General features: G+C 42.5%; 1 protein-coding gene across 1 annotated transcript in view; it reads left to right on the top strand.

Annotated features, from left to right (window-relative positions):
- Window positions 1–15,578, top strand: part of METTL24 (methyltransferase like 24) — a 51,339-nt gene that overhangs the window by 19,303 nt on the left and 16,458 nt on the right. The window contains 3 exon segments of the mRNA XM_068406441.1: window positions 3,267–3,365; window positions 6,917–7,056; window positions 12,983–13,211. Of these exon segments, the coding sequence (XP_068262542.1) occupies window positions 3,267–3,365; window positions 6,917–7,056; window positions 12,983–13,211 (468 nt within the window).

Consider the following 15,578-nt stretch of genomic DNA (forward strand, 5'->3'; position numbering starts at 1 on the left):
GGTGGTGTCATGTCTTTATATTATGGAATCGGGATATATTGGTATTTGGGAAACACAGTCATGGTGTCTTGTTGGAGGAGCCCTTACCCTAGGGAGATAGCACACCAATGGCGATAGCCAGAGATGCTGAATGTCTGAACCAGTTTTCTGGCTCCTCCTGGGTGACCTTGGGGAGGTCTCTCTGAATTTCATATCCAAAGCTGCATAATATGGACCGTAATACCTCCCCTGCTCCTCTTGTGTACTTGCTGTAGAAGCCCCTCGTGAAAGGAGCTGCTCCTCAGCCTGTTTTGTACAGCAGCCACAGGGACCTGCTCTTGGTTATTTACTCTAGACGTTTCTGTGATACAAGTGAGAAAATCCAAACCATGATACCACAGTCAGGTTTGCTTTGAGTAAATAAAATTGAAAAGTCTAGAGGGGAAAAACTCAAAATAAGGAGCATGTGTTTATCAGGAACAAACCTGATTTTCACAAAGCAGTTGGTTCACAGGGACTGGGTGCATTTTATCTGCAGAGTTTATTTGAGAAGGCTTACATGGAAACACTACAGAACAGGCTGAAAATTCTCTGAAAAACTATAAACAAAGGCTACCAATGTACATAGGGAATAGCTTCTTCGGGAGGGTATTTTGTGAGTCCTAAACATACTCATAGCGCATCACCGACATCCATGAGTTACCCCCAGGAGGGTGTACCTGGTCCAAGAGGTGTACTGGATTTTCACCCCTGTTTATCGTCTGTGAATCTCATTGTAACGTAGCTACTGAAGTGCCCCATAGGGGTGTTTAGTAGGTGTTAGGAACAGACCTCTCTAATGTATTCGTTAGTGAATGGAAATGAGCTGCTGCTTAGTAAGGAGCCAGGGACCAAGTGTGAGGCTTGAGAAGCTGTTCAAAAGCATTGCTGTCAAACAGGAGCTCAGGTCTGGTCTCTGTCACAAAAGCAGCATTTATGTAGTGCTCCTGTGTTTGAAGAACTGTATAAAAGGTTGATCCCTTCCTGGTTTTTTCCCTTTTTTTTTTTTTTAGTGAAACTGCATTATTAAGTCACTGGGGTTTTTATCTTCATTTTCGTGTGTTTATTGGAGTCAGTGGGAAGGCAATTTGTCATCTTCAAGATTTTAAGAACCTGAGAGTAAGCCGCAGTGGCTCTTGGATATTGCACTCTGCTGAAAAAGAACCTCATTCACGTGGTTAATTATAGGGATTTTTTTTCTTTTTCTTCCCTGTTGACTCGGTGCAGAGGGAATTCTTGCTGAATAGTGCCACAGTGGGCACCCTGCAATTCCTCTACTTAATGAGCTACTTCTCACACAAGCAGATTTCCAGAATAAGTGGGCACAGATGTTTAGGTGTCTGGGATTTTTATTTTTTTTTTGGCCTGAAAATGATTGTCAGTCTTCATTTTCATTTCAGCTTTCAAGCCTGTTGGAAACGGCAGCATTCCTGTCATTGCAAACGTCATTCAGCCATGTGAACTGTGACTCATTCTGAAAGATTACAGGCATTTCCCTCCCCGGCGTGCACCTATCCTCCTGCTCTTAGCTGTTCGCAGGCTGCCTTCTGCAACCACAGGGTCAGGGGTACGTGCTGCCGCAGCGCTTGCTTGCTCACCTGCTTCCAGCCTTGTGCCACGCAGGGTATAGGAGCCCACGGCTGCTGCAGGCAGCAAGTTTCAGAGTGGGAAATGCTACTTTTATCTGCTTCTGGGGAAAAAAAATACCTGGAATGTCCTGTTCAGCGTCTCTTTACAGTAAAAAAAAACCCCAAAGAGCAAATCCTAAAGGAATGATAAACCTCATACAGACCTCCTGGCTCACGTTCACTCCAGACTATGTTTACTTACGCTGCAAAAATATCAATTCATGGTATCATCTCAAGGCAAACTCCATCTGGTCTGGTGATCCCCTTTAATCATCTTTCTTTTCTAGTTTCACCTTCTCTTTTTCTTTCCTGCGTTCCTCTCTGGTGTCAGAGGATCCCCACTGTCACCGTGCTGGCTCTGGTCTCCTGGCGCCGCAGACCAGTCCTGTCCGGGGGCTCAGCACCTCGCCTCTTTCATCTGCCTCTGTCCTCTCCGGTTAATTATTTTTTCCTATATGTGTTCCAGGGCTTCGTTTGAAATAAGGTCCTGTGGGAATCCTGAATGGGGTTTCTGTTTGGTATTTTGTTGAATGTCATGAACTTATGGGGAAAAAAACCCATCCTGTTCATTGTGGAAGCTCAGTTAATTGGGGATGATTAAAGGAAAGCTTGATACTACCTGCCCTGCTATAGAAGTGAGTTATGGAGCCTGAAGATGAAAAGCCATGAGGAATCAATCTTAATTTAGTAGAACTTAACACCGTGCTTGTATTTTTGTCTACTTGAGAGCAAGAGATAACATGTCTAAACTTCCCAGCGTGACAAAAGCGGGCAGAATTTGGAGAAGGTGGCGCGGATGGGAGTGCAGAGCCCTGTTGCTGTGCAAGCACGTGTCTGAAAGACCCTCTCCTGTCCCACTCTGTGTATGTGGGAAGTGTTGCTGGAAAAGCTGAGAGGATCCCCGAGGTTCAGAGCTGAGAGGCCTTGCAGGGAGTGCAGAAAGCATCCACCAAAGCTACTTCCCTGGGGCTATGAAAATGAGGAGTGGTAGGGCTACAGGCAGCCACGCTGATGTTTTTTCAGGAAAACAAAGAATTCTGGTATATCTCAGGCAAGCGTGGGAAAGGAAGAGGACATTTCTCAAAGACCACAAGAAGCTTGCTTTTCTGTCAAATCCAGATTTTAAAAAAGGAAGGAGATTGTTTGCAGAGGTGTCCTTTGGTGATGATTAGTGTTTGCAAACCAAGTTCTTGTTTCAGTGGATATTCAAGCGGAGATACGCGATAGATATAAAATTAAAATTATTTCACTGTTTTCAGATGTTTTGCTAGAGGATTTAGTTATTCAGGTCTTGGTTTTCTTCATGCTTTTCTTCAAGCCAGGGCGTACTTGTGTGTCCTAGAATAACTGTGCTGAGACACGTATCCTGGATGAAGAGCCCTTTCTTTCTGAATTACCTACATCTGCTTTCAAAGCTGATCATGATAAATCACAGTTAGATTCTCTTTCACTGTCGTTCAATCCCTACTTTATTCTGAAAGGATTTTCAAACAAGCACCTAGAAAACTCTTTTTGTTTGAAATGAAATCTCCTTAATTTATTAGCCTTTGCATTTTATGCTTGTACCAATAAATGAATCCTGTTCCTTTAAGGTGTTTTTTGTTTTGCTTTGCTTTGCAGACTGTAAGATGGCACATTGAACTACAACCATGGGCAAGTCCAACTCCTTCCCTCAACTATGAAGCCTTGAGGTTCCTGAAGTACATTAGCACTTCTCAGGTAGGTTTTTCATTTCAGTCTCCATTTAGAAAATGGTTTGCCTGGCACAGGCTGTTCCATCTCATACAAGGAATCAACCTCGCACCAAACTGGTTTGGAAGCTGCCGTATTTCTGAAGTTGCTTAACCTAGCAGTGACGGTCAACACGAATGTATAGGTCAAAACACAGGGTAGAAAGAACGTGTTATTTCCTTGCTTTTTATTTCCAGATGGGTTCGTGTCCTGACAGGAGTATGATATGACTGAAATTCCAGACATCGTTCCTCTCCCCTCTCTCTGTCTTTCTCACTCTCTCTCAGACACAGAAAAATACAGAGCATTCCACCTCTCAATAATAATGCGATAAAGATGCATTTGAGGTTCCCAGTAAAACGAGAACAAGGCATCAGTCCCTAACTTGGACGAGTTGTGCCAATGGTACCAATAGAATCCTGATATTTTGAGGACAAAAATGATTACCTGGAAAATTAGTGTTTTAATGTGCTTTTTCAAAGGTGACATTTCCAAATCCAGATTGCATTGACAGATACTTCCAGGGTTCAGCACATATGGAAATTGTGCCGTCATGTCTTAATGGGACATCACTTCTGCACAATAGTGTTTATGCATGCATTTCCTGTAATGAAAAATGGAAAAGGTTCTGGTTGCCCACAGTTGTGACAGGGCGGCTGCTTTCGGTACCCAGGTCTATCAGCAGTTGACCCTTGAATACAGATTTAACTGCACCATCGCTTACGCTGGAGAACAGCAAAAAGCCTCAGGTGCTAATGGCACTGAACTGTCATTCACATATGAAATTCTTTGTTAATGCAATGCTTTAAAGGCTGAGACGAGATTCATTTGAAACACGTCTAAAATGCTGCTGTGCTGATGGTGTGGTAACTGGGAGGGTAGTAGAGTGTTCACTTATCCTCCAGCTTGTGGGTACCCCTGGCTAAATGCTCAAGAATATGAACACTCAACATCTCTGCCTCCACTTATACCAGCACAGGAGGCAAGATGATACATGTGGAGACAGCAAGAGATGTATGTAGAGCTGCTTGTTTTGTTGTACAGAAGTTTAGGCTGCAGCAGGCATATTAAGCTGAAAACACCCTTCATCTCGGTGACTTAATAAACAGTGGCAGATGCTGCAAAACTCCACTAGTTGGGTCAAAGCCTACAAGGACATCAATTAGCAGAGAGTTTATTGCTTCTGACATACTAATCAAGAAGTTTCGTTCCCAGAGTAACTGACCCTGGTGGGGGGGACAAGCATAAGTGAAAAAAAATGAGAGAAATCCTTGTTCCTGACCTGGCAGGTGTTATAGGATTAATAACTGACAGGATAACACCATAACTGGTATGAACGCTTCTGGAAACAGGGTCCTGCTTACGTAGATGAGCATGGGATCTCATTTTCCTTGTTTGCTCAGCAAGTGTCTACTAATTACTCTGCCTGAGTTCAGCTCCCTGCCATTAGCATAGAATGGCTCGAACTTCTGGAGGGAGAAGATGCCATGTCAGCAGGGTCGAGGTATGGCCAGAAAAAGCTTTTTCAATGCTAGTGTCTAATGATCAGAAGAACCATCTCACATGTGCTATTGTTTGTATGATAGTAGTGAGTAGAAGCCCAGAACACGGCACGAGCTCAGTGCATCAGGGTCTGTAAATCATGCAACAGACTGGTGATGGTGCTAAAGGCAGAGTTCAGTTTTTTTTTTTTATTTTTGACAGCAAGAGCTATTAAGTAGCAGGAGCTATTAAAATTGCTGCAAATTCTTAGTGTTGTAATTGCTTATAATGCCATGACTCAATTAAGTGGCAGCATTGCAGAATCTTAGTTTTCTATAGAGAGCACATTATTCTTCTGTGTCTTAAAATTAGTGCTTGTTATTGCAATACCACTTATTCCTTGATTGTTATGTGACTGAAGGGAAATGGGTAGTGGGATGCAGTGCAAATCATTGCTTAGAACTTAGTGAATCCTGAGAGCAGCATGAAGAGATGCTTTTATGAATTTTATGAGCTGAGCAGGAGCAGGGAGGTGGTGACGCAGCGTGCAGCTCTTTGTATGTAATGCTCCAGGTAATGATCTTTTAGAGCTTAAGCTTCTTAAAGAATGAGAGTTTTATTTACTTACTATAAGGCACATGGTGGAGAGCGCCTACCACAACCCCTGCAACTGTATGACTACAGCCGTACAAATTGCGCTGGCTTTCCATCGTTTGCTGTGCCCTGGCTCCCGAATGCTGGAAAGGCTGCAGCACCCCGCAGCTCCGTGCCTGCCTTTTCCATAGTGGGTCTGGAGGAAGAGGATGGTGCTGAATGGTGTGGCAGAGCTGGGGGGGTGAAGCGTGGGCCCGAGCTGCCGGGCGGACAGGCAGAGCTGGTGCTGTGGGCAGGGGCTCCTCCGCAGGGTGGAGGTCACTCACAGGGAAATAGCTTTGTTGACTCCGTCACCGCTGTATTTCGGCTGTTGCAGGCTGCTGCTCAGCTGCTGCCAAAGCTGACTTCACCTCTCAGTTGAGTGATTTTTGACACTTCCAAGTTTCTGATGAATCCAGCACGTTTTAGTCCTTGCTTTCTTGGTCTTTACAAGGACTTGTTACCTAGTCTTTTCTCCCAGGTAACAAGTGATAGGACGAGAGGAAATGGCCTCAAGTTGTGCCAGAGGAGGTTTAGACTGGATATCAGGAAAAATTTCTTCACTGAAAGGGTTATCAAGCACTGGAACAGGTTGCCCAGGGAAGTGGTGGAGTCACCATCTCTGCAAGTATTTAAAAGATGTGTAGATGTGGTCCTTAGGGATATGGTTTAGTGGTGGACTTGGCAGTGCTAGGTTAATGGTTGGACTTGATGATCTTAAAGGTCCTTTCTAACCAAAGCGATTCTATGATTCTATGATTCTATGACTTTGACTTACAGTGTTCCTCCCTGTAGGATCTTTCTCTCTTCTCCTTTTGCAGTGTTTTTATCTTGGCTTTAGACTCTAGATGTCTAAGCCAGCACAGCATAGACACATGTGCTGTGATTCCTCTGTTTAGTTAAGCACTTGCTTAAATCCCTTTGTTGTTGGAGAGGGGATGTGTTGCGGTAATGACTAAATCCCTTCTGGAACTGAGATCCAGGACACTCTAGGTAAGGTATACAGTGTACATTGCAGTGACACTGCAACTTGTGATTACAATCTTGAACCATGACATGATTTTAACATTATTCAGGATACAGATTCCATTCCAAGGTTTGAAAAGAAAAAAAAATAAACATTTTAATGACAAAATAAATTGTTCTCAGGAAAATTGATTTTTGGGTATAGTACTAATGCTTAATTATTTGCTTTTCAAACTGCATTGCTATCTGGGGGATTATGTAAGCCTTAAATTTCACCAAGGAGAACAGATGAACAAGGAAAAAAGATCATCAAATCTCCATAGCTGTGTATCAGATTGACAGTCAGATTTAAATGAAACCAATTAACATTTTTCTTCTTTCCACTCTTTCCCCAGAAGGCAAATTAAAAGCAAATTAAAAGTCATGTCTTAAAATGAAACATCCTTTGATTTCAACAGATTTCATGTGAACACATGAACCTGAACAGCCTGAGAGGGTACTCTGAAACCACAAAGAAGCCCTGGTCGATCTGTCTTGATGAGAGGTTTAGCCTCATTCATCAAATCAGAAGCAAGCAGTGCCGTCTCTATTCCCTTGGGTAAGTGCTCTCTTTAAAAGACAGCAAATTGTTTCACGACACCTAGCTTCAAAAAGCCCCATTAATGCAACACAGGCTGCAACAAGGTTGTCCTTTAAAATATAGACATTGTTCAGGTGTGTTTGTTACGTGTTGATGTGCTTCTGTAAGTTCTGTTTTTAGGGAAAAACCTTCCTCCGTGAGGGTCTTTGTTTTCCTTCGCTTTTCTGGTATCAGTATGAAAACAAATTGCTTAATGGTGAGTAGTGAGTGGTAGTTCACACAGAGGAAGATGGAAATCAGTGAGATAAACTGAGAAGCCTACAGCATCTTCCCTAAGCAGAAATGACTTGCATAATTGCCATGTACTTCAGCAGCATTACTTATAAAACTTCATTAACTATCCCTGGGACAAAATAGTACATTTCCATATGTGAGTGTGTTTGCTAAGCACTTCAGGGGTGACGTGCTGAAGTGATAATAATAAAGGCCGTTGTGGCTTTATTTTAAAATGTTTGTAGTGTTTATGATGTTTACAGCACTCGAGATTGATTTTTTCACTCTTCATAGAACAAGTGTTTTCATAGATAGTAAAACCACAAATGCAGCCTGTTTCCCTGCTAATAAAACACTCTGCTTCCCAGGAGGACAAGGGAGGTCAGTCCTCAGAGCTGGTCAGGCCACTGGCCTTTTGCATTACCCATCAGTGCACAGGTGCATTAGGAGAATGATTGCTGGGATCTGGAGCTCGTTTCACACAGATCACTACATGGCAGCAGCCTAATAAAAGGTCTTTGCTGTCCTGGGAGCCAGCTTTAGGTTAGAGGTGTACTGAAAGGCTTAATCTCCTTTGAACCAGTGCAGTTTATTTCTGTGATTTTGCTCCTATGGGTTTACAAATGGTGGATAGCAAGGAACTGTGTCAGGGTGGCATTTCTCAGTGATCAGCACGAGGCAGTTAATACCAGCAATTAACATAAAGTGGATGCAGAGTGCACTGCAGTCAAAGGGAATGTTTTCTGTTAATTTGGGTGGGCTTATATTTGGATCGAGCTTATATTGAGAGGTAAAGACCAAAATTCTCAGAGGGTGAGGGGCTCTCAGGTTTTACTGAGATGCATTGCTGTGTCGCAGAACAAAAATAACATGCCCCTTAGAGACAAATCACACATGGAGAGCAAATTCCTCTTGGCAACTGTTGCTTCTTGTTTTCTGAAAGTTCTTTGCAATCTATTTCAAATTATACTTACCTGGTTTTAATGCAAAATATAGGTTTACATGGGTTTTTTTCTCAGTTTTTCACGTTCCTACGCAAGTTAAGAGAGATGCTGTGTTACCCCATGCTCAGGTCTAGACATTACCTGCTTGACTGTAGTACTGGCTCATTGCCTGAGGCTCCTTCTAGTAGTCAGTATGGAGAGGCAGGAACATTCAGGTGGAAAATCAGCTAAGCTAAATAACATTCTGGAGGTAGGTATAGCTTTCCTTTGATTATGGAGGAAGTCTGGGATAATGTGGCTTCTGACTTTAGATGTCTTGGCAAAGTGCTCAAAGTTCAGTGGAATTAATCTAGATCTTGCCCTTCAAGTTACATGATCATCAATATTAGACTTGAGCTCCTGTATTAATGTCCCTCTTCCCTTTTGCTATGGACCAAGTGTGGGTTAAGAATGGTATTTTTGTTGAATTGGCCAGTAGACACAATGCAGAGCTGATTTCATCTGTGCTAGGAAATGCAGATTTGGCATAAAGCTGACCAGCACAAAGATAACATGCTAATGGTTTTGAACAAATCTGAGCTAGTGCACGTATACCAGTGCTTTATATGTGGTGCTCTTTTGGGTTGGGTACAGGGAGCCTAAATGCCAGAGTTTCTGTACTAATGGAACAGTAGGGCTCAGCAAAGACTGAAATTGATGTTGGCTCTCCCATCAAGCATCAGATACACATGTGCAGTAAATACCCAACCATCAAATGAAACAGCTAAAGAATAAAAGAGAAATATTTGAGGTTAAGGAGGAGTAGTCTTCAATCCTCCAGTTTACTTCTGCAGCCTTTGGAGCTCATTACTGCATAATTCTTCTCTCAGACTCACTTCCTTTAGCTTATGACAGGCAGAAAAGTAATTTTGTTCTGAGTAAGACAAAAATCCCCTTTAACCAATTTTGTTATCTCATACAGTTCATAAAGAGCAAAGGGGGAGCAGCTGCTTCCAATGAAGGACATTCTCTCTGGAGAGGAGGGATGGAGGACAAATGCAAAAGTTCAGTGCGAGTGTTACTGGGAATCCTGAATTAAGTGCATATATCATTAAAAAAGGGAACAAACCATGCTGCTTAGGCTTTGCCTTCTTGAATGCAAAGGTTGCTTGAATGAAGAGGTTACTTGTGAATGGGAGCGAGCAGTGTCTGAACCATCTGAAGATCTCTTTAGATTAGTATTAGTTACTTCTACTGCTGGGAGGCAGCAATGTTTTTGCTTGGGGGACAGGATTTCCCAGTATGATACACAACTGAAATATGCATTAGTGAGCTCTAGTTATTAGGGCTAAATCTACTTAGATTAAGCTAAGTCTGTTACAAACATCACAGGCAGACACTCAGGCTGGGATAATATAAATGAATAGGATTTCAGAAACTTAACCAGTTGAGGTTTAACGAGTCTTGCCTCAATACTGTATAAAAGCTCTTTCAGGAGGATCTTAAAGTGTAGGGGCCTTAGGATCCAGGCAGGGCATGCTTCTTTTTCCCCCGAGCTGCAGAGCTCTGTTATCTTCCTTTGACAAAGAAGGGGAGGAGGAGGAACCCAGAAAGGGAAAGCTGGACCTTAACATGCATGTTTTTAGAGCTCTGTCCTGTGGTCCCTGTGGGAGCTGAAGTAACCTGCAATTACCAGGCTGCATCAGATACAGATCTAGAGCTGTGCTGGAGGAGACAAAGCAGCTTCTGTGCCACCTATGCTTGCTGCGCTCCAGGGTGGTGTGGGGGCCAGCACGATGCTCCGTTCAGTGCAAGCTGCAGCCTGGGGTTTATTTATTCTGAGTGTGAGGCTCTGCATACTGTGACCCTCTGCGAACCCTGGGAGCAGGGGACAGCCAAGGGACACTGCTCCCTGCTGCGCTCTGTCCTGGGTCAGCGTCCCTGCCCTGCTGCCGTCGGGGCGCAGTGCCAGCCAGCCCTTCCTCCCCACTGGCACACAGGCAAGGAGGGACCCTCAGCAGGGTGCTGTTCCTGCTGCTTGGAAAGCCCACCTCTGCCCCCACTGCGGGTGGCTGCGTGCTGCTGCCTGCTCTGTAACCGAGCTCTCTTCTCCTTTACAGTAAAAATAGGTCGGTGTCTTTAGCATTTTTATTTTGCTGTTGCTGGAGGCAGCAGCTTGTCTCCCCTGATGGTGGGAAAGGGCCTCTCTAGTCTTCTGTGACCTCCACACATTTCTTTTAAAATCATGGTCCCTTTTTAAGTAACACAAAATCTGTGTTAGGACACCTAATTTGTTACCTTTATCATGCTGCATTATCCCTTAGCATGATCACATGTGAGCCAGGAATTTTTCATTCTTTAGGATATTGCCTTATTTTCTGTCCTAAATATTTGTTGTTAGTTAGATCTCTCTTCAGGCATAAATTTGAGCTGTTAGCTAAAGTGCCAGAAGATATATCAGCCTTCTTCACCCCCATCTATATTTTTTTTTCTGTTTTGCATCACTGTGAACCTCCCTTTGCAGACAACACGAATAGCAATCTGTTTGGAGGCAGCCTGAGGTTTGTCTACATCAAAAGCATCTGGCCGTGTGGATTGTACCAGCTGGTGCTGTTAGATATGTGTCACGGACGCATGTGTCCGTCGGTCGCTGGTAGGCTCATCACTCTAACGCTGTAACTGTCCCCAACAATTGGCATGTTGTTCATTTTTAGCCAGCTTCTCATTCCTAAGGGATTACACTGGTCTTTGTTCATCAGTGTCCCTTCTGGAGAAAGCCACATGCAAACAAATATGTCGATTCACTTGGTTAACTTCTGAACTTTTTTCCTAATGTGTGTTGAATGTATTAAAAGAAAACTCCTCTCTGTTCCTCCTACATGGCTGTACGGGCTAGAATCCCGTGACATAGAGTTGTTCTTAAAAGCACGCTGGGCTGTTTTTGCAAACAGTGTCTCCTCCTACTTCCCAAGGGCACCCGAACGGGAAGAAGGTTGAGGAGAAGACCTTCTACTAGGGCATCGTTACACTGTCCTTAGCCAGTATTACTGCAAGCGTCATACTGTATTGGTAACTTCCAAAACATATGCTCTTCCAAACATTGTTTCACAAGTTGAATTCGATTTAGTTTGCCAGTGTGTCATCTATGTAAAACATTTAGAATCATAGAATTGTTAGGGTTGGAAAAGACCTAAAAGATCATCATTTAGTGCTGGCTTAATGTCGTACCGTAGCGTAGCATGATTTAAAATGCATTGCATTTTGCATATTGCCAGAATTATTTCAGACTCGCAACATTTCTAAGGATAATTGTGGTGTAGTGTAGCACGTGCTCTGACAGTACATCTAAGAGTACTTCCCTGTAATGGTTTGTGTACAATAGATAAATGCCATGCTGTTAGTCCACAGTGGATATTCTCAATTAGTACAACTGGTTAAAGCGCTGATTTAAAAATCTTGGTTCTCTTCCCAGTGTTACATGTGCATATATCCAACAGCGTAATTTTGATTAAGTTTAAGGCTTGGTGCATGGTTTGAACCATGTTTGGAACAAGCTTGGAGGAGTAGGAATGAAGAGGACATCCTATTTTATGCAGCAGGGAAGACCTGTGGTCCAGATATGTGATTGCAATGGTAAATACCAGAATTTTTGAGTTTTAGTGTGCCCTGTGTGAACCAGTGGGCTGTTGGAGGTGGCAATATGGCACAGCCTTGTAAAGTACATCTTCTTCTTGCAGAGACAGGGACTGAGACAACACTGCTGTACGATGGGGCTATTAATTTTTCTTTTTCTTTAGGGCCTTTGCCAAATTAGCAGTAGTCTTTCTCTTAAGTCTGTGTAACAACTCCGCTACTGTTGTGAAGGGGTTATTTTTAAATTTGCTTCTTTATCTGTGTCTTGCTGTGCACAGAGAAAGAGAGGCATTTGGTTCTTGTATCTTGTCCCTCTTGGCGGCCATTGTGGCTCATCATTGTAACACCAGGTTATAGACACAGTGGGAAATATGGCTGATTTTTATAAAACAGTATTGTATAAATTTTAAGTGTATTTGCTCTTCTGCTTATGGCTTGGTTATTGGAAGTTTGTGCAGTGGGGCTAAGGAAAGTATTGTAATCTCATCAAGAAAAAGCGAATTGAAAATAGAGGAATATACATAAATATAAAATGTAAATAGAGGAATAATGACAGCACAAAGGTTCTAACGCTTAATTTGCTTTCCTATAAATTATGTCAAGTTCTGAATTAAGAAAAAGCTCTTTGGGAAGGTTATCAGCCTGGATAAAAATGGTTTTGTTCTTGCCTTGAAAGGAGCACTTCATTCTAATCGTGTGCACTATATTGCATTGATCTTGAATTTTCTGGGGAGGGTAGTTCATCCAACCCACTCCAGTACTTTCATTCTATAAATGAAAAATTTGATTTAAAGTTTCTTAATGTCAATTATGAATATGACATTGAGAAGAAACTCATGTTCCTTTAAATTTCCTTTATCTAACTATTTATTCCAAATCTTCAGCAGGTATTATTGTAGACCCTTAGCTTTATTTCTTGTTATCCCATCAGAATTAGGGTTAGATTGTGCTCAGTGCTGTGGATATATTCCGAGAAGGAGCCCAACAGCTCCCCCACTTTGCTTCAGAAACAAGTAGGTTGGATTTTACCTTCTTTTACTATGAATCCTCAGAATGTCCTACTCACTAGTAGTTCTTTTTGCAGCATTAATAGTTACATCTTTTTTGTTTCGTAGGCTAGGCAACGATGACAACCAGTTTGAGATCAGCATGGCCAACAGTGGATGTGAGGTGCATCGCTTTGACCCCAGCATCAAGTCAGCACACATTCATGAGGGTCAGCACCTCTGGTATCATCGCTTGTCCATTGACTGGAGGGATCCCAATCCAGCCATAGCTGCTCATAAACTTCACAGCAACACGAAGAAGCTGGGCACGATACTGAATGAATTTGGACACCAGAAGGTAAAGACTCTGGGGTCAGGTTTCTCACTGCAGGATTAGGTGTTGGGAAAGCTGCAGAACTTCCTCCTTGCTGTCTCAAGAGTTCAGGCACTTTCTGAGGTTATCACCTGACAATGGGTTTTCCTTCAGCAATACTTGTAGTGCATTTCTTGTAGGGGTGCCTTTTCTGTCTTGCTTTTTCTGTGTGCTGATAACAGCCACCTTGATTTTAAATCACCAGCCATATACTAAATACTTTCCTCCTCCCTTCCTTTTCCCTTCAACTAGCTGGTGACGTTGGGGGCTGGTATTTTCAGTCCTGTGAAAGTTCTGGTCTTTGCCTCAGTATGAGTGCTAAGCTACTCATACAGCCAAGTTTACAAAGAGAAAAAAAATACTTACAACAATAATTAGAAGAGAAGAGGTAATGGATGGGTTGTTTACATTTTCAAGGTCACTGGTCCTAATTACAGTCATCAACAACAAAACATCCTGTTTTGAAATTGGCAGCAATCTGTGGGGTTTTTTTAAGATTTTCCAGTTTGTTTTTAAGGAACTGTAAAGACACCAGATAACTGTTGCCAGAATACATCTGAGGAAGTTCCTTAGGTTGCTTTTAAGACGTTTTTTCCTTCAGAGGATATACAAGCATGAATTCAAATGCCAATATACTTCATTCCCTGCAGCTAGTTCTGCTTGTCTTTGTTTTTTAAGAAATAGGCAGCCTGAGCTAAAGAGGAGCTTTTCTGTAAGATTTACAAAGCAAGCAGTGCAATATTTGTTTGGTTTGTTACTATAAAATGCAAGATGTCCTTTTCAGTTCACTTCTTGCTTTTCTTTAGTCTTTTCTTTTGGTTCAGCTCTACTGATTGGGCCATTTTGAAGATAAGAGCAGAAAAAAAGAAGCTTTTTCTTACTTCTTCGTCGTACTGTAACTATACTAGGCTGTTCATTAGTGAAACATCTGGGGGAGAGAGAGAGATGGCTTTCCTTTGATGCATGCCTTATGTTGATTGTTTTGATTTTAGAATTAGTCACAGAGCAAATGATTAATGACCAGATCCAGAAAAAGCGTATGCTACCAGACCTGGTGAGAACAGTCAGTTCTCAGGTTATCATGGCAATACAGAGTGATTGTAAGACCTTCTGTGAATGAGAAGTGTGTAGCTATGAATTCTGAGTATATAACTTTCTGGGCGAAAGTTATCTGACATGAAAGCAGCTATCTGGACGGCAGCCAAGGAACATAATGCACATGTAACACATGCAGTCAGGCTTTCCTCTAGCTGTGTACACATGGCATAGGATTTGGTTCAATGTGTTGGCGAATTATGAACAGTGTATACAGCCTCTTGCTCTGTTAGCGTTTGGGTAGCTCCCCTGTGCAAAACTATGGCATTAGTGAAGTCAGGAGCTGACTTACTCCCGATGAGGATAAAGCTGTTACACGCTCTGCAATCTTCTGTTACTTCCTATTTGTGAAACACCTGAATGGGCTGACTCTCCTCACATTGTTCTGTTTAGTTTTTCTTTATTTTGGGAAGCAGCCTGAGAAGTTGTATGTTGCATAAAGACACCGACGAGTTCCACTTTATGAAGAGAGCATCAAAGTAAATACTGTGACATTCAGGTTTTCATTCTTCCGGTGAATGCGAGTGGAATGTTCCCTTGACTGGATAAATAAGTTAATTCAAAACAGTTTCACAAAATATTTTCCAAAGCACTTTTTTTCAGTTAGAAAGTTAAAACACGCTCTTCGCCCCATTCTTTTTAATTTTAAAAATCCTTCTGCCTACCCTCAAAGTCATTCTGTTCCCACTTCAAGGCAGGAATTCCAGGCAGCTGCATTTGAAGTTAATGCCTCGTTTTCCCCTTGCTTTTATTCTTTAAGATTTGGGACTTGATCCAACACCCTCCAAGTGACGGAGAATATTTCCACTGACGTCAGAGGCTTTGGATCGGGCTGATGAAGAGAGGACAGACAAGGCCTCCTGGAGTTCTTGCTCTTGTAGCCTTGAAAAGAAAACATGCAATTTTGGAGGTTTTGTGTGCAAGGGAATCAACTTGGATGTGCTAATTTACACTCTGGCTCGGATGAGAGCACACCTGCTATTCTGCAGTCAGCACTGGGACCTCATCCACAGAAAGGGAAACCCATCCTGATATTATGGCAAGAAATACAAACAGGTTTTCGGTGTTAGAGTGGATTTGAGGACAGATTAAAAGAACTTGATCTTTCTAATTGGTTATGTGGCGAAACAGTCCTCGTTCTCTGGGGAGTGTAAATAGCCTGGAGGTAGAAGGACTTATCTAGTACTATATTAGGATAAGACTGACAAAGGAAACATGTAGTCAGAGTATTCTGGGGAATTGCTAGAGTGTGAAATC

The sequence above is a fragment of the Nyctibius grandis genome, chromosome 1 (assembly GCF_013368605.1).
Source record: "Nyctibius grandis isolate bNycGra1 chromosome 1, bNycGra1.pri, whole genome shotgun sequence".
NCBI classification, from domain to species: domain Eukaryota; kingdom Metazoa; phylum Chordata; class Aves; order Nyctibiiformes; family Nyctibiidae; genus Nyctibius; species Nyctibius grandis.